Source organism: Oratosquilla oratoria, chromosome 23, assembly GCF_046742065.1.
Source record: "Oratosquilla oratoria isolate Oo_2021 chromosome 23, ASM4674206v1, whole genome shotgun sequence".
NCBI lineage: Eukaryota > Metazoa > Arthropoda > Malacostraca > Stomatopoda > Squillidae > Oratosquilla > Oratosquilla oratoria.
In genome coordinates, this window is record NC_134799.1 from 60,512,729 (window position 1) to 60,540,712 (window position 27,984).

Consider the following 27,984-nt stretch of genomic DNA (forward strand, 5'->3'; position numbering starts at 1 on the left):
TCGAACCTTTTAAGCTTTTACCCGAGAGCGGTTGATGTGCTGCAAGAGAGGGAGAGAGGGGTGGGTGGACTGTGTATACCTCAACCTAGAGAAGGCTCTTGATAAAGTACTTTATAGTTGACTTATGTGGAAATTGGAACACATTGGAGGATTGAGAGACAAACTACTAGAATGGATGATATACTTTTTGAAGTTAAGATATATGAGGACAATAGTAAAGGATAACATCTTAAGATGGAGAGCAGTAACGAGCAGAGTTCCACAAGGTTCAGCTTGCAGCAATAAAATTTCTTGTCTATATCATTGACATGATGTAAGGTACAAGAAGGTATCCCAACATGTTTGCAGATGATGCAAAAATCATAAGAGTGAAAAAAGAAAAAGAAGAAAAAAAATGCAAAGAACGGGAAATGGGCAATTGCAGCAAAAGACCATCCTTAAACTATTCATTCCTTAGGAAGTGAACCCTTTATTACAAAAGCAAAAGAGTAGAAAGATTTAAGAGTGTTGATAAAAGACAACCTGTCATTTGACAGACATATCAGCAGGATTGTGAGAGAGACATGCAGACTGCTGCAGATGATGATAAAGACGCTTTTCATTATATGAAGGGATGATGAAAAAACTTGTCAAAACCCTGATCCATCCAAGACTGGAATGTGCATCAGTAGTATGGTCCCCCTACAGAGTGAAAAAGGTATAAAAGCAAGATTGAAAGAATACAAAGGGCAATAACTAAACAGGTCCCCAACTTGGGAGATAAACCATATGAGGAAAAAGACTAAAAGCACTGGGTCTGTCGTGAGATTATGTCCAGGGACCATTGACCTTTGGAGATGTTCAAGTTCCCCCTCCTGACCCTGCTCCCCCAACACTCCTGACCCCACATCCCATCTGACCACACACCTCTACCCATATATTCCCTCCCTTCTGACTCCACCCTGCATGACAGAATGTCTTGTTTTTAGCTACGCCAGTTCCCCTTCCACTTACATCTCAATTATATTTATGTCTCACTTCTTGCAGTCTGTAGTTTCCTGAAGAGGGCTATAGCTATTAGCCAAAATATAGAAGTTACACTTTCTTCTATGTTTACTTTTATTGCAACTGTGGGTTCTTCATGATTATTTTCACATGAACATAAAATATATCATTGTGAAAGACAAAAGAATATTTTTCAATACCTTTACAAAAACTTTAATAATGAATTAGAGAAATCCTAACCTTTTCATCTTCATCATACATAATATAGACTATTTTCTTTAAATAACTTGATTTTAAAGGCAGTAACTAACTTGAAACTTTTCTGATGCCTGCCCTTGTGATAAGCCTTCTTTACATGCTGCTACTGCAGCTGCAACTGCTTGTTCTGGTGGCCGAGACAAACGAACATTTCTAGATATTGATGATGGTGGCAGCTTTCCTTCACGAATCAACTGCTCCTTTATACGAAATACAGTTGTCTTAGGAATCTGGAAAAGAAAAAAAAAAAAAAGAAAAAAAAAAAAAAAAAAAAAATTACATGTGTTTTTAGTGTGTTTGTATATATATATATATATATATATATATATATATATATATATGTATATATATATATATATATATATATATATATATATATATATATATATATATATTTGGTTAAATTGAATGGTAGTCTTCTATGGTCTTGATTTGTTGCTAGCACTTCTGTGTTTTCTACTAGTTTCTTTTTTAAATTTCTTTTGTGAGCAGAATGATGGTGGTTTTTGGGAGCTCCTGAAGAGAGGTGGTATGATAACCAGCGTGAGAGCTTCATTGTTGTCATGCCAATATAGTTTGAAGGTTGGGATGCACAGTTCCCAAGTTTACAGGTGTACCTATATATGACGTGAGTTCTCTGAAGGTCACTTTTACTTTGTCAAAATGAAATATCAGACCTACATTAATGTATATAAACACAAAAATTCAATCAGATATTCACAGTCTAGCCACTGATGAAGCACTAAGTAGTGTGAAAACGCGTTCTGGCCAGTTTTTCACTTTGGTAAAGCCATGCCCAAAGTAACTTACAAAACAATGTCATATGGTGACATTATAAGACAACTTCCCGTGGAAGGGAAAAAGGTTCTCAGAGAAAAAGAAAAGGCAGATAAAAAACTCTGCAATAATAATCTTGCCATTCAATTTAACCAAACATGCTTGAGAGAAAATCTCCTGCCCATATATACAATGAACATATATATATATATATGCACACACACATGGGAAATGAAGAAAATTATACAGAAATGTGATTTATGTGGAATGCCTCCAAATCAGATATGGAGAGAGAGTGAATGGTTGTAAAGGTGGGACTCCGCTAGGGATGTGTTATGTCACCTTGGCTGTTCAATTTATACATAGCTAGGGTAGTGCAAGAGGTAAATGCAAGGGTAAAGGGTCAGGGATTGGAGGTGTCTAAAGAAAATGGAGGAAAATGGGAGATAAACCAGTTGTTGTTTGTTGATGACACTGCATTTGTAGCAGAATCAGAGGAGGGATTGAGGAAGTTGGTGACAGCTTGGGAAGGTGTGTGAAAAAAGGAAGTTGAAGATAAATGTGGGTAAAAGTAAAGTGATAAGATCTTCAATGGGAGAATGTGACAGCAGACTGGAAGTGAGTATTAAGGGCAACTGGAGAAAGTGGTTAGTTTTAGATATTTGGGTGCAAATGTGGTGGGAAAGGGAGGAGTGGAGGTGGAGGGAAAATGTAGATTGAAACAAGTAAGTGCCTTGGGGGAATTAAGATGTGTAATGAGAAATACACATTTGGGAATGGATGCTAAGAGGAGAATGTATGAAGGAGTGATTGTACTGACAGCACTGTATGGGGCAGAAACATGAAACATAAGAGAAGAAGAGAGGAGTTTGAATGTGTTTGAGATGAGGTGGCTGAGAAGTATAATAGGGGTTACTAGGCTGGATAGAGTGAGAAACGAGGAGGTGAGGAAGAGAATGGGGTGGAAAAGGAGTTGGGAGATAAGGTTGATGAAAGAGTATTGGGATGGTTTGGACACATGGAAACAGTGAGGAAAGATTAGTAAAAGAAGTGCGGAAGGCAGAAGTGGAAGAAGTGAACATGAGGGAGCAGCCAAGGATGAGATGGATGGATGGGGTAAAAGGGGCATTGGGAAAGAGAGGAATGTCTGTTGAGGAAGGACGGGAGAGGACAGAAGATGGGGGTGAATGGAGAAGGGTTGTGTATGGATGATGCAGTGATGCATGAGGGGGAGTGAGGGTGTATGTGTGAATATTTTGACACAGCCCGAAGGGATTTCTCCCTGTCTTCTCTTTTTCTGCATGAGGGGACAGAGAAGGGCAGTCACTGATTATATGAAGTGGCCTTGCTGTGGATGTGCTGTGTCTTGCAACACTGCTTCTGACCCAGGGCAGTGGGCAAGATGCAGGGATGACCCATCATCCAGGAGCCAAGATAAGAGGGAGGGAGGGGAATGAATGGGAGTGGAGTATGTGGGGATGGAATGGGTGGGAGTGGATTTTATACCTTTGTTTTTTTGGCTACCTCCCTTGTAAGGGGGAAGAAGCCTTTGGTATATGTATATGCAATATGGTCCACACACAGAGTGAAGGATATAAGGAAGGTGGAGAGAATACAGAGGGCAGCAACCAAACTGGTCCCCTACCAGGCAGATAAACCATATGAGGAAAGACTAATAGCACTGGGTCTGCTAACTTTGAAAGACTGAGGAGAAAGACATGATATTATTACAGTATTCAGGTCACTAAAGGGGATAGATTACATTGATAGTAGAGATCTCCTAATTAAATATGGGTTTTAAGTGATCATGGGAGCAAACAAAGAAAGACCACATGTCTAAAGGATGTGATGAAATACATTTTCCATATAGATCTATAAATACTTTGAATAGCTTAGAAGGTGATATAGCCCAAGCTCAAACAATACACAACTTCAAATCTACATATAACTGGAAATCAAGGACACAAATTAATTTGGAACTGTATACAAATTTGAGGATAGGTATGATAACATAATTAGAGAATAGGAGATGGGACCCAACGCTACTACAATTAGGTAAATACAATCACAATGCATGAAGAATGAGCAGTTCTATGACATCACTGTGAAGCAGTTGGCGCCATGGATAGGTTTTATGAGAATGGCTGAAGCAAATATATTGAAGCAGACAACATAATTTCAAATTGCAATAAATAGAAAGTGAGAGTTTTTGTGTAATTTATTTAGCTATTATTGACTTTAGATACCAAAAATGGGTCACATGAAGAACTGTCACACCAGAACACCCACATGATGAATCGTCACACCATGAGATCCCACCTGAAGAATTGTCACCCCAGTACGCCGAATATTAACAGTGGAATAGATATTATGTTAGGTTAGGTTAGTTTAGGTTAGGTTAAGTTAGGTTTGGTTAGGTTAGGTTGAATGAGGGTTATGCTTATTGTTATCAACTTATACAACTGAAGAATCGTAAACCCAGGATGGCCCACATGAAGAATTGTCACCCTGTCGAAGACTGGGGTGACAATTCTTCATGTGATCCCTAAAAACATATTACAGTAAAATTAGACACCTTTAATTTTCAAAATGGTTACACTTTAAGGGTACATCAGAAGTTTTATCTCTGAATAAAGACTAATTCTTTTTACTTAAAAGAATGTAGTGACTGGGCCTTATAAGCATTACAGAAATCCCAAAAGTACTGACTGAATAAAAAATTATGCTTTGAATAACCCATATGAGGAAATGAACAAATAAAAATACATACATATACCAAAGGCCTTTTTTTCCCTTATATGGGAGGTAGCCAAAAACCAAAGGCATAAAAATCACTCCCACCCATTCCATTCCTATCACACTCCACTCCCCTCCCCTCCCTCTTATCTTGGCATCTCCTGGATGATGGGTCATCTCTGCATCTTGTCCACTGCCCTGGATCAGCAGTGTCACAAGACACAGCACATCCACAGCAAGGCCACTTCATTAAATAAAAATAAAATAAAATAATAATGATAATAATAAGCATCTAACCTGTGTTTCCCGGAAAACTTGAGATATAGTTTTGTTGTCCTGCAACATTTCTCTTGCCCGACTCATGTCTTCTTGTGTGTAACAACGTCCTCGTGAATCATCCTTTCCAGCACCATCTCTGTGACATCTTCTCCAGAGCACTGACTTTGGAATATTGAAGTCTCTTGAAACTTTTAGATAGCTTGCTCCAGCTAAAAAAAAAAAAATGCCTCTAAAGATGGTATAGATAGAATCTATAGGAAAAATTAATGTTTCCAATAAAAGTTCTATTGACTAGCATTCTGGCATTTGTCATGTCACATATCTAGTAAAAAATATGATGATGATGATGATAATAATAATAATACATATACCAATGGCTTTTTATCCCTTACAAGGGAGGTAGTCAAAGTCAAAGACATAAATCCACTCCCACCCATTTCATCCCCACATACTCCACTCCAATTCACCACCCATTTCATCCCCACATACTCCACTCCAATTCACCACCCCTCCCTCCCTCTTTTCTTGGCTCCTCCTGGATGATGGGTCATCCCTGCATCTTGCCTACTGCCCTGGGTCACAAGCAACGCACCAAGACACAGCACATCCACAGCAAAGCAGCTTCATTTAATCGGTGATCCCACCTCTCTGTCCCCTCATGCAGAAAAAGAGGAGAGAAATCCATTCAGGCTGCATCAAAATATCATTCACACATACTCCCTCACCCCACCATCCCCCACCCACTCCCTTCACAGCATCATCCATCACTAACTTCCTTAATCGCTCCTCTGATACTGTTACAAGTGCAGTGTTGTCAGCAAACGACAACTGGCTTATCTCCCATTTTCTTTGACCATCTCCAATCCCCATGTGTTGACCTCTTGTTCCACCTCATCCACGTATAAATTGAACAGCCAAGGCGACATAACACATCCCTGGTGGAGTCTCAACTTTACCTCAAACCACTCACTCTCTCCATTTCTAATTCTAACACAGGCTCTACTACATTTGTAAAAAATCTTGACTGCTCTTGATAGCTTTCCTCCTATCCCATATATCTGCATAATAATAATAATGACAATAATAACAGTAAATATATAAAACAAAATAAAAAAAATAAACTAAAAAATAAATAAATCTCTATCTACATATAAAAAAGGCTTCTTCTTCCTTACATGAGAGGTACCCAGCCAAGGTATGCACCCAACCCTACACATCCCACTCCCATCTATCATTCATTTGCTTCCCTTCCATCTTTGCCTGTTGTGGATGACAGGTCATCCCAGTCTTCCACACACTGCCCTGGTCAGTAGCTATGCATCAAAACACAGCACATCCACAACAGAGCCTCAAAGATTCATCTGTATGGCAACCCTATTTCTTAGTTTCCTCATGAAAACAGAGAAGACAAAGACAAATCCCTTAGTACCACATCAATCTATAGCCCATTCTCCCCTCACATATATCTCTTGCCTTCTCCCTTCCCTGTTCAACAAACATTCTGCTTTTAATCAAGGCCCTCTTTACTCCATTCATCCATTTCATTCTTGGTCTTCCCCTTAAGTTTACTCCATCCACCTCAGCCTTCCACAACCTTTTGCTAGTCTTTCCTCATTTCTTTTTTCTGTGTCCCCAAACCATCCTCCCAGTGTTCTTCCATCAGCCCTACCTGCCACATTCTTTTCACTCATACTCTTCTCATCTCATTTCTCACTCTATCCATCCTCATAACACCCTCTATACTTATCAAACACATTTAAATTTCTCCCTTCTGCCTCCTTTAAATTTTCTTAAAAGTCTCCCCCCATACAGTGTCATAGGCACAATTACTCAATTACTCCTTCATTGGAACTACCAACACTGGAGCAGAGAAGAGAAAGAGGGGATCTACTGACAATCTATAGAATCATGAAAGGAATGGAAATCCTTGATAGGAATGATTTACTAAAAAGTGACTGGAAAAATAAGAGGACATGAAAAGAAACTCAAAAAGGATAACTATAGAAGAGATCTGAAAAAAAGCTTCCCACACAGAGTGCTGGATATCTGGAATAATCTAGATAAAGAGACAGTGTGTGCAACACAATTCAAGATTTAAAAAAAAAAACGATGCTGAGAGATACAAAGACGGGTCACCACAAGCATAGCTCCCTTCCCATATAATACAACTAGGTAAATATAACCTCTTTGCATTTGTCCCCAGATGCCCATTTCTCATGTTATTTTTAAGCCCCCTCCAGACATTTACTTGCTTCCCTCACTCTACAGTTTATCTCCAACCCCACTCCACCATTCCCTGTGATATATGACCCTAAAAACTTAAAACTGTCAACCTCCCATTGCCTCACTCTTTGCACATCTCAACACCTTGCTTTTACCCACATTTACTTTTAACTTCCTCTGATCATATACCTTCTCAAACTCTGTCACTAAGTCTTAAACCCTCCTATGACCCAACCACAGGTGCAGTGTCACCAGCAAACAACAAGTGACTCATCTTCCACTTCCCTACATTCTATCTTCAATCCTCTGCCCATCATCTTTGCATTTACCTACTTTACCAACCCATCCACCCATCCATGTACACATTGAGTATCTATGGTGTAACAAAACCCTGACAGAGCCCTATCTACACCTCAAATCACTCGCTCTCACCATTCCCAATCCTAACACAAGCCATACTATTCATGTAAAAGTTTTTAATTGCCATTAATAGCTTTCCCTCTATTCCATTGAGTAGTATATTACCTCAGAGGTCTTCTCCACCCTTTACTGTCATTTCTTCCCAATATATTTCTTTTGAATTAAAATCACCCATAATTACTATATTTCCTCTTTATTTCAGTATATTAGTTAGTTCATATTTTGTATCTTCCAGCAATTTGGTATCATCAATTTCTGTCCAGGACTGTGTTTTGGGGGGCACATACACTATTACAAAATTTCTACTTTTCATGTAATTGCTTTCAACTTGTATCATAATTGATTCTACATTGTTTTTTTTCTGTTATCTTGTCACCTTTAAGTCTTTACTAGTCAAAGATAATACTCCACCACCCTGTTTTTCCTTTCTATTCTTCGTCCAACAGTTATATAGACCTTGTCCCACAGTATTTGGTCGTAGAGTACTTTTTAATTTAGTTTCTACTATTCCCATTATGTCTGGTTTTTCTAATGCCAGATAGTCATTTAATTCATTCAGTTCTGAAATCATTACATCTATGTTGGTATAGGCTAACTTCAAATTTTTTTTCATCTTTTTTGGTCTGCTTTGTTTCCTTTTTCCTGACATATAAAAAAAAAAAAAAAAAAAAAAAAAAAAAAAAAAAAAATTATTTTCAGCCTCTGTTCTCTTTTAATTTTTATTTGCTTAATTTCTAAGTTCCTTTTCTCTTTCTTTTTCTTCATCGCTCATTTCTTTTTTTATCCACACATTTTTGTGTCGTTCACTGTTTGCTAGTTTCATTGTTCTAATAGTTCTTCCTCTGGAATCATTTGACCTAAGTTTTACTTTTAGTGGCCTATATTGTTTTTCTTTTGAGTATCTACCTATTCTATATATCTCTTCAATTTCTTTATCTATACCTCGTCCTTCCTCTTGAGTCTCTTTCAGAATTTCTTTAGTGATCTCTTTTTCCTCTTTTTCTCTCTGATATCTAGGAACATCATGCTTCTCTTTAATACCACAGATTACAATGCATCTTTGTTTATCCACTGTGTTTGCAATGAAATGTCTGAGAAGTATGGTTGGGGTTACAAGACTGGATAGAGTGAGAAACAAGGTGAGGAGGAGAGCAGAGGTGGAAAACGAGATGGCAGAGAAGGCTGATGAAAAACTATTGGGATGATTTGTACACATGGAAAGAATGGTTGAAGAAAGATTAGTAAAAGAGGTTTGGAAAGCAGAGGTGGATGGAGTGAACTTGAGGGGACAACTGAAGATGAGATGGATAGATGGGGTGAAAGGGGCATTGAGCAAGAGGGTAAGGTCTGTGGAGCAAGGAAGGGGGAAGGCAGGAGATAGGGAGGAGGGGAATGTCTGTTGAGCAAGGGAGAAGGCAGGAGATAGGGGTGCGTGGAGAATAGCTATATATGGATGAAAAGGTGATGTAAAGAAGGAAAAGGAGGAGAGGGGATGGGGAAGAATAGGGAGTGGTTATGCGTGAATGATATTTTGACGCAGCCCCAAGGGATCCCCCCCCCCCCGCTCTTCTCTTTTTCTGCATCAGGGAATGGAGAACGGGGTTACTAATTAAGTGAAGTGGCCTTGCTGTGGAAGTACTGTGTCCTGCTACACTACTTTTGACCAAGGGCAGTGGGCAGGATACAAGGATGACTCATCATTCATGAGGACCTAAAATGAGGGGGAGGAAAGGGTGGTGGAAGTGGAATGGGTGGGAGTGAAATGGGTGGGATTATGTGCCTTTTGATTTGGCTACCTCCCTTGTAAGGGGGAAAAACCCCATGGTATATATATATTTTTAATACATTACATTTTTTTTAAAGGATGGTTCTAAAATGCATTAAAAAAAGTGTTTAAAAGTGCAAAAGGACTGTACACTACATATATTTACACTTGCAATTAATTTCTTATTTCATACACTTTGGATGTTTACATATTTTTACATGTTTACAGTGTTTTTAAATACATTTAGATATGTTTAAAAGCATTTAAAGACAGTGGGAAAGATTTATAATGGATTAAACTACTTAAAAAATACATTTACATGCACTTATTTCTATATTGCTGTTTTTCACTTATTGTGGGTGGTCCTGGAATGTAACTACCATGATAGATGAGGGAAAACTATATAGAGTACATATTCCAATTATGAATAGGCTTCACTATTTTAGTAATCTTTAACAAGAACTGAGCAACAATTCCTTCCATTATACAATGCACCCTATAGGTCTAAGATAAAATTCTTGAAAAAAAAAAAAGGGGGGGGGTTCTTACATTTGAGGGCTTGCTTTGCTGCTTCTAGCGATTCATCATTGTAGTCACTATTTCGTTGTAAGGTGGTGATTCCATAGGAGCGAGCATAAACAGACAGTGTTGAATGGGGAACTCCCCATTTTTCTGCAATTTCTCGTAGAGTTCCAACACCCATTCTTACATCTTCAAGTGCCATCTGTAACTTTTCTGGCCTTAAGAAAATTTGAACAAAAGAAAAAAAATTAATTGTTCATATATTACATACACTTGTTTAAACATGAAACTGATACTTACCTCAATTTATAATGATAAACACAATATCAGCTCTGAAGCAAGCTTACCGATATCTCTGTGTTGACTTTTTTCTCTTCTTTTCATTTCCTTCTGCTCCTTCCTAAAACCAAAGAATGTAGAGAAATTCATATTCATTAATACAATTAAATATCTGAAAACACAAATAGCTTGAACACCAACATATCAAGTATAGAGCAAGGTGTCAATAAAGAACAAAATTATAATGTAAGGCATGATATTGAAACTCAAAACGTGTCAAAAAGAAATAATCACGAGTTTCTTAAAACCATGTACTTTAATTGTATTATTAGAAACAAATTCCAAGAAATACAGGTCAAAAGCAAAAATCTCGATATGATAGGAAAACTGAAACATGGTTTACAAAGGATTACAAAGGCAGAGTATGCCAACAGGAGACCTTTTGGTCCATATCTAGGTCGGATGCAAAAAAAATCATAATAATAATAAAATAATAAATAAAAACTATAATAATGTAAATAACAAATACATACATACATATACCAAGGCTTTCTCCCCCATACAAGGGGGGTAGCCAAAAAGGAAAAGGCATGAAATCATTCCCACCCATTCCATCCCTGAATACACTCCATACCCCTCCACCCTCCCTCTTATCTGAGCACCTCCTGAATGACGGGTCATCCCTGCACCTTGTCCACTACCCTGGGTCAGAAGCAGTGTTGCAAGACACAGCACATCCACACCAAGGCCGCTTCATTAAATCGGTGACCCCCCCCTCTCCGTCCCCCCATGCATAAAAGGAGAAGACGGGGAGAAATCCCTTCGGGCTGCGTCAAATTTTGCTCACACATACTACCTCACCCCCCATCCCCCTGCCCATTCCACCTCATGCATCACAACATCATCCATATACAACCATTCTCCATTCACCCCTGTTTTCTGTCCTCTCCCGTCCTTCCTCAACAGACATTCCCCTCTTCCCCAAAGCCCCCTTCACCCCATCCATCCACCTCATCCTAGGACGTCCCCTCATGTTCACTCCCTCCACATCTGCCTTCCGCACCTCTTTTACTAGTCTTTCTTCACTCATTCTTTCCATGTGTCCAAACCATCCTAATACTCTTTCATCAACCCTATCTCCCAGCTCCCTTTCCACCCCAGTTCTTCTCCTCACCTCCTCATTTCTCGCTCTATTTAGCCTAGTAACCCCCATCATACTTCTCAGACACCTCATCTCAAACACATTCAAACTCCTTCTCTCTTCCTCTCATATGTTCCATGTTTCTGCCCCATACAGTGCTGTTGGCACAATCACTCCTTCATACAGTCTCCTCTTAGCATCCATTCCCAAATGTCTATTCCTCATTACACTCTTCAATCCACCAAGGCATTTACTTGCTTCTCTCAATCTACATTCTACCTCCACCTTCACTCCACCTTTTCCTGCCACATTTGCACCCAAGTATCTAAAACTATCCACTTCCTCCAGTCGCTCTCCCTTAATGCTCACTTCCAGTCTACTGCCACTTTCACCCCTTGTACATCTCATCACCTTACTTTTACCCACATTTATCTTTAGCTTTCTTCTATCACATACTCTCCCAAACTCTGCCACCAACTTCCCCAATCCCTCCTCCGATCCTGCTACAAGCGCAGTGTCGTCAGCAAACAACAGCTGGCTCACCTCCCACTTTTCTCCATTTTCTTCAACCATCTCCAATCCCTGACCCACTACCCTTTCATTTACCTCTCGCACTACCCCATCCATGTATAAGTTGAACAGTCAGGGCGACATAATACATCCTTGACCAAGTCCCACCTTTGCCTCGAACCACTCACTCTCTCCATTTCTAATCCTGACACAAGCTCTACTACTCTCATAAAAACTCTTGACAGCTCCCAGAAGCTTTCCTCCTATCCCATATATCTGCATAACCTCCCACAGTGCCTTTCTGTCTACCCTATCGTAAGCCTTTTCTAGATCCATAAAAGCCCAAAAAACATCCTTCCCCTTTCCTATAGCTTTCTCACATATCTGTCTTACCACAAAGATCTGATCTACACAACCTCAACCTGTCCTAAATCCACACTGTTCCTAACCAATTACTCCTTCTGTTCCTCTCCTAATCCTCTCAATCAAGATCCCCCCATAAGGCTTCCCAACTACACTTAACAAGCTAATCCCTCTGAAACTACTACATTCATACTTGTCCCCTTTTCCCTTGTAAAGAGGAACTATACAGGCACTCCTCCAGTCCTCCAACACTCTACCCTCTCTCCAGCAAACATTAAATAACCTCACCAGCCAGTCCACCATCACTGTACCTCCCTTTTTCAGACATTCTGCATGGCATCCATCCAGACCAGGTGCCTTACCTGCTTTCATCATCTTAACAACTGCCTTCACCTCATCTCTAAGTACCACCCTCATTTTTCTCCCGTTCAAGAAATCTTTCATCCATTCCAATAGCTTTCCTTGCACTCCACCTATTGTTTAAATTTTTCTTAGAAGCTTTTTGTGTGGTACTTTATCAAATCTATTTTGTAAATCTAAGAAGGCACAATCTGCCCATCCGTCCCTTTCTTGTATTATTTCTACTAGCCTTGAGTGTGTGTGTATATACCAAGTTGTATTTACCTAGTTGTATTATACGGGAAGGGAGCTATGCTCGTGGTGACCGGTCTTTGTATCTTTCAGCATCAAGTTTATTCTTAACCCCTTCCATACGGTGCCGCACACGTAGGCGGCATGAGGAGCAAGTGGATACGCGAGGCTGCCATATCGGCGTCTTGATTATATTTATTGTAGTTGCCCCTGCGTAATGACATACTCTCTAAACTGTCTTCATCACATTTTCTATGGTTATCAAAATTCATGGGTAAAAGAGAGAACGATCGATATAAGCGGTGACTATATTTTATGATGCGAGTATTATTACGATACATCGTACGTCTGACAGCTAATGCTGCCCGCGAGATTTTGAACCTTACTGAAGAGGTTAAAATCGTGAATAGTATTTGCACACACTGTTTTTTCATCTAAGTTATTCCATATATCCAGCATTCTGTGTGTATTTACCTAGTTGTATTTTACGGGAAGGGGAGCTATGCTCGTGGTGTCCCGTCTTCATATCTCATTTTATCTAAACTATTTTTAAATTCATGTATTGTTTTTGCACACACCACTTTCTCATCTAACTTGTTCCAACTGTCTATTACTCTGTGAGGAAAGCTGTTCTTTTTCAGATCTCTTCTATAGCTATCTTTCTTGATTTTCTTTCCGTGTCCTCTTGTATTTCTATCATCCCATTTTATCAGATTCTCTCTATCAATAATTTCTATGCCTTTCATGATTCTGTAAATAGCTATCAAATCTCCTCTCTCTCTTCTTTGCTCTAGCATCTGTAGTTCAAGTTTTGCTAGTCTCTCTTCATATGATAGTTTTGAGAGTGTTGGTGCCAATTTTGTAATTGCTCTTTGTATTCTTTCAAGTTTTTTTATACATTTTTTTGTACTTGGTGACCATATCGTTGCTGCATATTCCAATCTTGGTCTTATCAGTGATTAGAATTTTCTTCACCATTTCTTCATCCAGGTATGTAAATGCAACTTTGATTGTTATTAAATTATAAGTTTCTCCAAAAATCTTATTTATATGTTTCTCAGGTGACATATTATTCATAACAATGACTCCCAGGTCCTTCTCGTTTTCTACTTTTTTTTATTCCTTCTTCTCCCAATTTATATAATCCTGTTATTCTGTTTTTGCTTTTTCCAAATTCCATTATACTACACTTTTTAGTGTTGAACTCCATCTCCCACTTCCTACTCCATTCCTGTACTTTATTCAGATCACTCTGTAGTGACTCACAATCTTCTTCCGTGTTCACTTTTTTCAACAGTTTTGCATCATCTGCAAAGAAGCTCATATAACTTTCAATTCCGTCATCCATATCATTAATATATATAGCAAACATTATTGGGGCCAGAACTGTTCCTTGTGGAACACCGCTTATTACTTCATCCCATTTTGAGTGTTTGTCTCTTATCACTACTCTCATTTTTCTTTCTTGCAAAAATCTTCCATCCATTTAAGCAGTTTGCCCTGTATTCCTCCTTCAGTTTCTAATTTCTTAAGCAACTTCTTATGTGGTACTTTGTCAAAAGCTTTTTTTAGGTCTAGAAATGCACAATCAGCCCATCCATCTCTTTTTTGTATTATATCTATTAGCCTTGAATAGAAACATATTAAATTGGTGACGCATGATCGCCCTTGTCCGAATCCAAATTGCCTTGGATTTAGAACGTTGTTTTTCTCTAAATATTTTACCCATCTACTTTTGACAATTCTTTCACAAATTTTTGCTATTGTACTTGTTAGAGAGACTGGTCTGTAGTTGGTAGGGTTTTCTTTATTTCCTCCTTTATATATAGGTACTATATTTGCTTTTTTCCAATCTTCTGGGACTTTTCCTTCTTTCAAGGAACTGTTTATTATGCTATGTATTTTGTCTGCCAGTTCATTCCTGCATTCTTTCAAAATCCAGTTTGCTATATCATCTGGTCCATGTGATTTTCTGACATCAAGATTACTCAAGTGTTTCAATATTTCATTCTTTGTTACTTCTATTTCTTTCATGGGGGGGGACTTTCTCTTTCCATTCGATCTCTTCAGGTTGTATGTTCTCCCTTGTAAACACTGATTTAAAATGCTTGTTCATAATTACCGCCATTTCAATTTCCTCTGTGTATTCAACTCCTCGTCTTAATTTCTCCAAATCTTGTTTGTTTTTAGTTTGCTGTTTACAAATCTGTAAAATAGTTTTGGTTGATCTTTACATTTTTCTATGACATCTTTTTCATATTTTCTCTTTTCCTCTCTGCACGCTTGTACATATTCATTTCTATAACAAGTATATATTTTCCATTTTTCAGGTCTTTTGTCTTTTTTTCCATTTGGTCCAAGCTTTGTCTCTTTTGTCTTTTAACTCCCTACAACTTTTGTTGTATCAGCACTTTACATATTCTTTTTCTTGTTTTTGTCTTGGGACATACTTTTCCACTCCTTTTTTGTAAATTGTCAAAATATTCCATTTCTCTTCCACTGTTGTTTCTTCTTTGTATATTCCTTCCCAGTTTTCTTTTTGAAAGAATTCTCTTATTTTATCAAAGTTTGTTTTTTCATACATCATTCTTCCTTTTCTATATTGTTCATTTCTTTTCATGTATTTTTCCTCATTTAGTTCCAGTTCAATCAGTATATGGTCACTTTTACTTATTGGTGTTTTATATTCAATCTTTTCTACTATTCTAGGTTCAGATGTGATTATTAGGTCTAGTCTCGATGGTTCTTCTTCATTTCTATACCTAGTGTTCTCCTGTATCCACTGTGTCATTGTATGGTCAATAATCATCTCGAGTAGAACATTTCCCCATGAGCCGTCTCCACCCTTTACTGTCATCTCTTCCTAGCAGACTTCTTTGCAATTAAAGTTGCCCATCATAACTATTCTTCCTCCATCTTCCATTATCTTATTTAATGTTATCTTTGTGTCCTCTAACATACTTTTATGTTCACTCTCTTCCCACGAGGCTGTTTTTGGAGGCACATAATTTATCACAAACTTTCTGTTCTTCTTATCTCTGTCTTCCACTTCGATCATAATCATCTCTACTGTATTCTTTCCATATGTGACACTCTTCATATTTATATCCTTCTTAGTCAGGAACATAACTCCACCCCCTTGCTTTGTCTCTCTGTTTCTAATCCAATAATTATATGCGTCATGTCCTACACTGTTGGGTGGTAGTGGACCTTTTAATTTCGTTTCTACAATTCCCATTATGTCTGGTTCTTTTTCCTTCAGATAATCATTCAGCTCATTCAATCCTGTTATTAATCCATCTATATTTGTGTAAGACACTCTTAGTTTTCTGCCACTTCCATTGTATTCTCTGTTTCCCTTTTGTTTTTCTCTAGTATGTCGAATTTCCTTACTTTCATATTCACTACTCTCCAATAGAATTTCTCTTTTTCTGACTCTGTTCTGTGCTTGTTTTTTTCCTTAGCTTGTTGTCTTTTCATTTTTTCCTCCTGTCTTTCCTCTTTATTCATTTCCCTTTTTATCCATACCTTTTTATATTGTTCACTTGCTGCTAGTTTCCCTGTTTTTGATAAGATATTCTCTGCCATCATTTGTGACCTGAATTTAATCTTAATTGGTCTGGTCTTATCTGTACTATACTTTCCTAGTCTAAACTTCTCTTCAATTTGTTTCATGATTTCAGGTTCATCTTCCTGAACTAATTCTAGTAATCTGCTTACTTTTTCATTTTCCTCATTGATTCTTGTGGTTCTATCTGGGTTGTGTTTCTCTTCCATTCCTAATGTAAATATACATTTCTTTTTATCTGCTAAGTCTCTTACTATATTCTCCTTTTGTCTCATCACTTTAATAACTGAGTCTTCAGTTTGTTCTTTCATTTGCTGTTTGATTATGTCAGTAAATGCAACTTTACTGTTTTCTTGGATTGTCCTCCAACTCTTAGCTTCTTTAGCTATGGCCTCTTTGTTGTCTTTATTATTCCTCTTTAATTCTTCATTCTCCTCTTTTACTTCTTTTAACTGTCTTTTTAATTCTTCTATTTCTTTAGTTAAGTTTTTGTTCGCCTTTTCTAGTTCTTCCAATCTTTCAACCCTTTGCGCAATTTTTGACATATTACCGAACCTAATCTCCCAATGTTCGGTCATTTGTTCAAGTTTTTCCTCCAGTCTTGCCAGTTGGGGGAGGTTGGTATCCGACCCCCCCTCAATAAATCCATGGAAATTATTATCCTCACCTTCTATTATGCTGCTCTTATCTATGTTTCTAATCTTTACATTTTTGTTAGTCCCTTCATCGTCACTAAATGGCTCTGGCCCGCGCTTGTTTACATGGCGTCTGCCTGCCTGGACCAAGTCCTCTCCTTCCTCATTTCCTTCCATTTCCCTCAGTAATCCCTCCCCTTCTCCTTTTTCCTCACTTTCCCACTACACCACGAGCAATCCCCTTCCCTGCAAATACAATAGGTACAATAAGCAAAAACCGGTCAATTGATTTTTTTTGTATGACCCTTTATATTTCACATTACATTTAACTGTATATATCCTTATCTAATCTAACCTGTATTCCTGAAGCTGCATTGCTGCATGGACTGCTGTCATCTCCTGTTCCTGTGCTTAAGTGATCACTTGTCAGAAGAACTTCTCCCATACCATCTGACTGGCTTAGCTAGAGGGATTAATATAACTATTTAAAAGCTGAATACATATAAAAGTTTCTTTATAATATAGTTAAATACTACTTGTGATATAAGGGGAAGGAAAGGAAGAGACCGTTTTCCCAGATGAGGTGTTCAAGACATACAATAGGTATTACAAGAATGAGTAGGAACTAAAAAGTAAGGCAGACAATAAAGGTCATAAGAACACTGTCAGATGGGGCAGAAGGTAGTGTTGAGCCATTTTGGGAGTATGATAAGGATGAGGAAAAACAAGCAAAGAGAGAATAGAAAAAAGAGGATGGAGTTGGCTTATGAGGAGGAATGAGAATAAGATAGATGAATGAGATGAAAGGGGGTTTGTAGGCACATGGTATGTCTGTCTGTCAAAGAGGGAAGCAAGACTACAAAACTCAGGGGTGAATGAACTTTGTCACTTTATGAAGAAAGGTCATGACCCCAAGAGATGCTTCACCTTTCTTTTTTTTTTAGTAGGTGAGGAGGGGATGGTTGTCATATGAAGTGATAAATGAGCTCTGGTTGTTGGGTCCTGCTGAGAAAGAACTCTGTCTTGCTGCATTGCATTTATCCCAATTAGTTTAAAGGAGGTCAGGGCAACTTTTCTTCCTTCGAGTGCTAAGTTGGGAGGGATGGTTGAAAGGGTGATTATGATGTGGATGTAGGCATCATGAAAGGGTGATTGTACCTATGACACTATATGGGGCAGAGACTTGGAATTCAAGGGAAGTTGAACGGAGAAATTGAAACATGTTTGAGATGAAGTATTTGAGAAGTATGGTGGATATTACAAATTTAAATAAAGTAAGAAATGAGGATGTGAGGAGGGCAGCGGGGGTGGAAAGGGGTCTTGCAGATAGGGCAGATGAAGGAATACTGGGATGGCTTGGGCACATGGAAAGAATGAATGAGGAAAGACTAGCAAAAAGAGTGTGGAAAGCAGAGGTGGATGGAGTGAGCTTGAGGTAAAGACTGAGAATGAGATGGATGGATGGGGTGAAGCAAAGCTTTGAGTAAAAGAGGAATGTCTGTTGAGGACTTTTCTCATTACTAGGGGCTGTATACATTCATAAAAGCCCACATCATCTTTGAGGACCCTTCTCTCCACCATGTACTCACCTATCTCATCACCTTGCCAACAGTGCTACTCATTTCTCTTGCCTTCCTGCCACTCCTGACACCCTAACCACCAAACTCCAAAACTCCAACACACCCATAGATTGGTCATATATGAGCTCTAAGCTCCCTCCTGGGAGGATAACAGTTGTCTATCACAAGTCCAACACATTATCCAAAACCAGGACCCTTCCCTTTCAATTTTGTTTCACTTAATATTAACATATCCATCTTCTCACAAGCATACTACCTATCTTTTTCCCTTTACTCTCATATGTATCATATCCATGCACATTTAATGACCCACTTACCAGGGTTCTGGCAGGAATTCTCCTTACAGAGCATTTTAAGTCTTGATTTTTTGTAGGAGAAATTTTTTGAGTAAGAATACCAGTCCCTTAACTTCTATGGCATACATTCTCCACAACACAGAGAGATTGATTAGAGAAAGAAAAGGTAGTCACACCCATGGAAGAGAATAAGTTCAAGAGGACAGTTTAAAAGGAGGGACAGTAGTAGTACAAAAGTATCTCATTATTCCCTTGTGCACAGTAGAGATTTTCCTCTAACATGGACAAATGATGTGTGACTCTGGTCTGTACCAGGAGCACCCCAGAAATAGTCCCTAAAGTATCGACTACAAGTCAACCCACACTCAATATAGTGAATGAAGTTTTCAATCATTTTCATCATGTCTTTCTCCATGTAGTAAATTGCCACTCTAATGTTCTTCAATTGACTATATGTTTCCTTAGTAATCCTTTTGAATTTGCATTCCTGGTAACAAATCTTTAAAAGCCATTCCTGTACATTTCCTTTAAGACTTCCTACATACTCCAGCTTTCAAAATACTGCATTTTTTGTAAGGTACCTTATCAAATGCATTCTCTATCTCAAAGTAAATAGAATCCATCCAACCACTGCTCTCTTTGAGCATATCAATTACTCTTCAACAATAACTCAACAAAATATATACCAATGAATGGAACAGGCAGCTATGCAAACTTATTTGCAGATGATGCCAAGATCAGTGCAGGCGGATGTGGATGTATGATGTGGTGTGATGGATGTGGGTTTTTTTTAAAAGGCTCTTGTGTAGAACTGTGTTCCAGTCATTCTGATACAATGTCCCATAGAAAGAATTTTGTTTTATGAATAAATATGGCAAACATCCAGAAACATTAAATTATGACACCATGTTTGAGCTGGGAGATGAAAAGCCTTGAGGAAAATCAAGGACACGAATAAAATTCCTCACCTTGACAATGTGGGAGTGTCTCACATCCTCAACTCCAGGAATTTGATCATCATCTGCCTGCAGCAATACAGGATGTGAATCTTGTCCCTGCTCTTCAGAGAGACTTTCTCTTCTCCTTTTAACCTTCACCCTCTTCTCACTAGATGTGGCATTCAAAAGATGACTGACCTCTGTACTACTGCTTGGGGAGGAGGTGGATGGACTTCTTCTATCTATAGCCATTTCTGCATCTGCTGATGTTACTTCTAGCTCCACTATCTCTCCTCCTTCCCCTAGAATACTGTCACCTGATGAAAACAGGGCATCACTATAAATGAGGGCTGTAATATTTGCTGGAAACTACAAGGGAAATATTAATAATAGTCACTAATGGAAAACATCAACCTTTTCATTTGTTTTATCATGTTTTGTGTTCCACTATGACCAAAAATTGAAATTTCCCCAGATGATCATCACGTTTGGATGCTTTACAGCAGCTAGTTTTACTGTTGTAACTGGCAGTTCTTCATCTACAAGGGAAACCAAATGTGACTGGAAATTATGTAGCACCTAACCTGTATTATATGTATATATAGCCCTTAAAATATTTCATTAATCAGTATGTCTAAGTTCAGATTCCTGTACTCAATGTTCTCAGTAAAATAATTAAAAACAGAATGATCATTGGTAAATATAATATTTTCTTTTAACTTCTACTGCACCATATATGAGTATATGGGTTTCAAATCAAGGAAGATTGTTGACTCCAATTTTGCATATGCTAAAGGGTCCCTTTACAGAGGGGTGACTGAGTCCAAGCTTCAACCTATCCAACAACTATTCATTGCCTCTCCCATTTGAGCACCTCATGGGAGGAATGTCAATGTAGTGATATTGGGACATCTCAATGCTAGAGTAGGGGATGAAACAATTGATGGAGTGGTTGGGAAGTGTGGAATGTCAGGTAAAAATTGTAGTGGAAAGCTGATGGTGGAGACGTGTTTACAAAGAGAGTTGATGATAGCTGTTGAATGTGGATAAGGACAGGGAGGGATTGATGATAGCAATGGGAGATGCTAAGAAAATTATGGTAATGGGAAACGAAAATGAAGAAAAAAGAAAAGATATGCAAGTAACTGAAAATGGTGAGAACAGGTAAGGTACCTGGGTGTCATGTGGAGTGTCTGAAGAAGGGAGGTACAGTAATAGTGGACTGACTAGTGAGGTTGCTTGATGTGTGTCTAAAAGAGGGTAGAGTGCTGGAGGACTGGAAGACTGCCTGTATTGTTCTGCTTTACAGGGGAAAAGGGGACAAATGTGAATTTAGTAGTTTCAGTGCAATCAGCTTGTTGAATGTAGTTTGGAAGGTTTATGGGAAGGTTTTCAATTGAGAGGATTAGAAGAGGAACAGAGAGAGTAATTGGTGAGGAACTGTGTGGGTTTAGGAAAGGTAGGGGTTGTGTGGTAAGACAGATATAAGAGAAAGCTTTAGGAAAAGGTAAGGATGTGGCCTTCATGGATTTGGATAAGGTTTATGACAGGGTAGACAGGAAGGCACCAAAGGTTTTGCAAATATATGGGATTGGGGGAGAACTGTCAACCTCTTCAATACAAGTGTAACTTTAGATATAACATTACCCATGGAATACATCACAACACACATATGAATGGGCACCTATCCACACCCTAGACGACCAGCCATCACATGATCAGTGCATGATAATGGCTAAGTAGTCACAAACACATCTCCAAAGCACACATACACTACACCCCCAAATAGACCTGAACATAAATTAAATCACGATAAATAACCACATAAGAGAACAAAACATTTATGATGTAACATGATTAAACCTTCCATTTTTAAGAACAGGAAAACTAAGATTGTAAAACTGTTTACTCCCCTCACCAGATGCTCACCTCAGTATTTAAATGGTATATAAACCAAGAATGGACTGGGGAGCAGCAGTTAGTAGGTGAAAGTAGATCAAGTAGGATCTATGCCATGTATTTTCAAATGCCAAATATTGATTGGAAAAGTCACAGGCGAGTTTTATTGCTGTACTAGTTCACCTGCTAATATACAAGTCAAATTCTCATGGGCAGCATTGGCTACCTGATGTATGATGATTTGATGATGCATCACAGCACTTGCATTATAGAATATGAATTTACAAATGTATTACTTATTCGCTTTCATTATGAATATTAATAACCACAGAAAACATGATCAAGCAAGTTCACAGAATACAGGGGTCACTCAGCTACAACTAAAAAATAAACGTAATCAAGGTACCGATGCCGGCATCTAATATACCCACTCACACCTCATGATGCCTACGGCGACAGCCAAGAGTTTTTAGAAGAGTAGCAGAGCCTGTGTTAGAATAGGAAATGGAGACAGTGACTGGTTTGAGGTAAAGGTGGGACTGTGACATGTATGTGTCATGTTGTCATGGCTGTTCAATGTGTACATGGATGGGGTGGTGTGGAAGGTAAAGGCAAGGATAATGGGTAGAGGATTGGAGATGGTTAAAGAAAATTGAGAAAAGTGGGAGGTGAGTCTGTTGTTTGCTGACAACACTGTACTCAGGGCAGGATCAGAGGGAGGATTAAAGGAGTTAGTAACAGAGTTTGGGAAGGAGTGCGATTGGAGAATGTTGAAGATAAATGTGGGTAAAAATAAGGTGATGAGATGTACAAGGGGAGAGCACAGCACTGAGTTGGAAGTAAGCCTTAAAGGAGAAAAGCTGAAAGAAGTGAATAGCTTTGGGCATTTGGGGTCACACATGGCAGGAAAGAGAGGAGTGGTGGTGAATTACATATTAACCCATATCGCCCGGAGCACATATGTAAACAAAGCATTTGCTATGCGTTCATAAAAACAATGGATACAATGGCCCATACACTCACATTTTAATTTTATTTACAAATGTACTTGTTATTAAACATAATATGGATGATTATACATCAAAATAAAGCTTAGAGTCTGTATTTTCTTTTGATGAAAAGGAAACTAAGAAAAATTAATATGGATAATGAAAAAAAAATATTAAATATGACACTAAATCTGGAAAAGAAAACATACATTTTATGTAACTGACTCTGGAGGGAAAGTACTTACATTTATTTGAAGGCAGTGATGATTAGAGGCTTGTAGAGTGTTTGTACTTTACTTGGATGAAAATACATGGTGCTTGAAGAAGCAATCTATGCAAAATCCACTGTCACATTTAGGACAGTACCTGCGGGATCGTACACGCTTGCTATGGTCCCCAACACACACTCTCTCTTTACCATCTGGCACCTGTTTCAGCTCATGTACACTCACTGCATGTACTGAATGTGATGGAGACGATATTGATGTTGTTATATTTCTGCTTTCCTGAATCTGCTCTTGAGTACGTCGCCTCTTCAGGAATTTTGGAGGAGAAACATTTTTAACAAGGTCCCTTATGACAGAGTTCATGAACTGGAGCCTTGTTAGAATAGGTCTCTGGGATGTATTCTTCTTGTACAGAATATAGCTGTTGAGAGTAGCTGTGCCAAACAGAGAAAAGGCAGCTTTAGTCGTCCATTTGATGGTCTTTCTCTCTGCAAGATAGGTGTAGAGCTGGGTATCCTTCAGATCGACGCCACCCATTACTTGATTATAATCAGCAACAATACAAGGCAACTCCTTTTCAGGTTTCCTCTCTGTCTTTACAGTAGTGTAGCCGCCACCTTTGGTAACTGTCTGTTGACAGGAGTACAGGAGTCTTTTTTCCATCTGTATAGGCAACACACAGTAAAGGTCCTTTCCTGCGCTGTGATACATGATGGTTTTCTAATTTTTCCTTTACTGCTTCCTGTGGCAGGCCTTTCCTGTTTGTTCTGACAGTCCCTGTTGCTGTTGTCTGCTTTTCCCAGAGATCTAAAAAAAGTTTGGGCGAGGAGGAGAAATAGTTATCTAGGCCCAGATGATATCCATGATGCAGGAGGTCTGCCTGGGTCAGTAGGTGCATCACTAGGTCATATGTTGCACCTTGTACACTCTTGGAGAACCCTTTGTACAGTTCAAATGTCACAGTATAGCCTGTTGCTGCCTCACACAAGCACCATAACTTGAGACCAAAAGAAGCATGGCGCTTATTAGGCATATACTGGTGTAAGTGAGGGGTCTTACCTCGATACCCAATGATACTTTTCGTCAATTGAGATGGCCCTCTCAGGATTATAATGGGCTTTGAATGCTTTTATAAAATGATCCAGTAGTGGTTGCACTTTATACAACTTGTATGCAGGGTCTTGCTGGTCAGGCATCTTACTATTATCACTGAAGTGCAAGAATTTCAGGACAAGTTGAAAACGCCCCCTACTAAAATTGGTTCCAAACCATGGTGTGGCCATAGAAAGATCTGAGGTGTTCCAGTAGGATTTGATAGTAGGTTTTCTTACAATCCCCCCCATATTTAGAATAACTGCCAGAAATGCATATAACTCTTCCACTGATGTCTAACCTTGCTTCAAGCAAAGATGTACAAGAGACCTGGGTTTGTTTATCCTTCAAACATGGTTTGTTACTTTGAACCCACTGACCTGCATACCTGTTAGTCTCCGTAGCAATTCCATTCATGAATTGCTCGTTGAAAAAAAGTTTGAAATACTCCACAGGCTTGGCATCAGTTTTAGGGGGATGCTTCAGCCCACTAACACCTGTAAAAGGCACTGTTGCAGGGCCTGGATCATTTCCTGGGACAAGCATCCATTCATCTGCTCCACTCGACAACACTGCACTTCTATCATCACCATCACTTTCACATTCACTTGCACTAAGCGTATCACAACTTGCATCACCTTCATCATCACTAGATTCTTCCTCACTTGTAAGGCACTCATCCATTGGAAACACTTCAAACGAATCAGAAAGTTGAAAGACAATTTCATCTTCACCACTAAAACACGCAGACGCCATGACTTTTGCAATGAGGCCGTCTTATATTTGCCTATTTCAAAGGTATTACGCACTGTATAACAATATCTATTATAAGTACAGGTAAACGTCGACTTACGATGGCATTAGGTTTCGATAGAGCCATCGTAAGACGATCTCATCGTAAGTCGATCCCCACTCTGTTCCGTGGTCACTGTACCTAGCCTACCTGTATATTAACCACCAGAGATACTGAATATAGCCTATTAAACATGTACAGTAGTTTATTTAATTATTTTTATCCTTTTTACCATATTCAAACACTATAATATGTATTTTCAGTACGGACCTTAAATCTCGCGGGCAGCAGCCAATGCCAGCCTTACGACGTGACGTAATAATACTCGCATCATAAAATATAGTCACCGCTTATATCGATCGTTCTCTCTTTCACCCGCGAATTTTGAAAACCACAGAGAATGGGATTTAGGGCACATTTGAGAGAATGTAAAAACACAGGGGCGACTACAATAAATATAATCAAGACGCCGATATGGCAGCGTCGCGAATCCACTTGCTCCTCATGACGCCTACGTGTGCGGCACCGTATGGAAGGGGTTAAATTATCATATCGTCGTCGTCGTCGTCGTCATCGTAAAGTCGAACAATCGTAAGTCGCGGCCATCGTAAGTCGACGTTTACCTGTATTGTTCCTCAGATACTTATCTATTTTTCTATAACAATTTTTTTTCTGATTACGGCACTAATCACAAGAAAAAAAATGGGCAAAATATGTAAACGTTTCCGACGCACTTTGATCAGGAAAGCGAATGTGCCGCTACTGCTGATAAGATTCAATTTATAAGCCACCCTGTGATTGGTTGGCTGGACCACCTCGTGGAAATGATAGGCCAATGGTTGGTCTAGATACATCAAGTCTCGGCTCAGTGTAAACAAAGACGAATATCTTTAAGAACCGCGAAATTTAAACGGAGCCGAAATATCGTCATTAGGACTCTGTCGAACAAACCGATATCTCGGCTCTGTGTCCGATATGGGTTAAGAGAAGCAAGTGCCTTGGGGGATTTAAAAATGTCATGAGAAATAAGCATCTGGGAATGGATGGGAAGAGGAGATTACAAGAAGGGGTGATTGTGCTGACAGCATTGTATGAGGCAAAGATGAGTAAAAGCAGCAACAACTGCAACAGCACTGTAGGAGAGAGGCCAAACACAGAGTATGGGATCCAATGTCTTTGATGTTTTGCCCAGCAGGGCTTCTTCAGAAATAACACAGTGGAGAAACATTTTACTCTTTATATAGCCTGAACTTGCAGGGCTATATAAGAGACGGAAACAATATAAAGTTAAGTTTTTAGAAAAAAGACAAATAATAATGATTATTTACATTTTTACTCTGCTACAGATAAGAGAACCAAAATGGGAATTATCATAGGTTTTTATCTTCGAGGCTTAAGAATATGTTCAGAGGAGTATTTGGATGAAGAATTTAATAAAAATTTTAACGCTTTTACTGAACTAAAATGCCCTCCTTATTTTATCCTAAAAGCCAAGAAGAAAGCTGGAATTATTCATAAAAGAGTAGGAAAAATAAAAGAAGAATGTACAAAGAGGATCATATTACCTAATACCTCAGTTGCAGACAATATTTCCCCATTATTAAACAAGGCTGGTGTTAATGTTGTTAAAACCAGCTCGGTAACAGTTGGCAATCTTATTAAAAGCCGAAATAAGAGCAGGGAAAATATTCGTCAAGCAGGTATTTACTGTGTGCTATGTCTAGGTTGTGAAAAGGTCAACATTGGTGAAAGTTTCCGTGGTATTGATAAGAGAATATTAGAACATAAATATATGAAAATATACAATATGAATAATGCCATTATTAAACATAGATTCGATACAGACCACAATGCTGACTGGAATAATTCCAAGATTATAGAATATGAAAACCATACAATGAAACGTAGATGTTTTGAATCTGCGTTTATATCCCTCATTGATAATATGAATCAGAACAGTGGATTTTTTGCAATAAATAAACCATTGCAATTCTAATAACAAGCAATTTGCACAAATTGTGTGTACACCATTTCTATGTTTGTTTCTCCCCGCAAGCTCGGGCTATATAAGGAGTAAAATGTTTCTTAACGGTGTTATTTCTGAAGAAGCCCTGCTGGGCAAAACATAAAAATATATTGGATCCCATACTCTGCGTTTGGCCTCTCTCCTACGAGACAAAGACTTGGAATGAGAGGGAGAGCAGAAAAGTTTGAATGTGTTTGAAATGATATGTCTGAGAAGTATGGTAGGGGTTACTAGGTTGGATAGAGTGAGAAACAAAGATGTGAGGAGGAGAGCGGGAGTGGAAAGACAGATGGCAGATAGTGCTGATGAAAGAGTATTGGGATGGTTTGGACATATGGAAAAAATGAATAATGAAAAATTAGTAAAAGAGATGTGGAAGGCAGAGGTTGAAGGAGTGAACTTGAGGGGATGACTGAGGATGAAATGGATATATGAAGTGAAGGGGGTGCTGAGCAAGAGGGGAATGTCTGTTGAGCAAGGATGGGAGGTAACAGAAGACAGGGATGAGTGGCTATGTACAGATGATAATGGGGGTGGGGGGTGGGAGGGTATCTTGTGTAAGATAGATCACTCCCAAGAAGCCCAGTGGCCATGCATCACCAACAGATTTTATGCTCTCTGCAAGTACCTAGGATTTGGTCCATTTGAGACTTGTTTTATGTTATATAAAGTGACATGGCATAAATTACAACGGAATTGTGCTATAAAAATATCTTACAGGAGAAAGCACTCTTCTTCATTTATAATCATAATACACCAAATAACTCGTATATCAAATATATATATATATCTTTGAACAACATGATAATCTGCATACTTATGGCATCACTTGTTATTCCCTCTGGTATGTCACTGCCACGTGCACTCATTTCAGCTTCAGTATTCTTGTCACAACGTAATTCATCAATACAACCATGTGGATTGTTGATGACAGACTCTAGCTGCATCTGTAATTAAAAATGTCCAATTCTCATTTTACTGTAAAAATAAACAACAGAGAATCAGGAATAATGCTTGCTTGTAATCAATTACAAAACCCAGTAACACTACATAACAAAATGGTGTAAGAAGTTGGATAATTCCATCAGTGATG

At 38.6% G+C, this 27,984-nt stretch overlaps 1 protein-coding gene across 3 annotated transcripts in view; it reads right to left on the reverse strand.

Annotated features, from left to right (window-relative positions):
- Window positions 1-27,984, reverse strand: part of LOC143038138 (uncharacterized) — a 73,459-nt gene that overhangs the window by 15,786 nt on the left and 29,689 nt on the right. For all 3 annotated transcript variants that reach the window (XM_076207146.1, XM_076207148.1, XM_076207147.1), the window contains 7 exons: window positions 27,709-27,838; window positions 19,896-20,182; window positions 17,407-17,514; window positions 10,312-10,364; window positions 9,992-10,182; window positions 5,053-5,243; window positions 1,296-1,472 (listed from right to left, as the gene is read on the reverse strand). In XM_076207146.1, coding sequence (XP_076063261.1) covers window positions 1,296-1,472; window positions 5,053-5,243; window positions 9,992-10,182; window positions 10,312-10,364; window positions 17,407-17,514; window positions 19,896-20,182; window positions 27,709-27,838 — 1,137 coding nt within the window. The remainder of the gene's footprint in view (window positions 1-1,295; window positions 1,473-5,052; window positions 5,244-9,991; window positions 10,183-10,311; window positions 10,365-17,406; window positions 17,515-19,895; window positions 20,183-27,708; window positions 27,839-27,984) is intronic.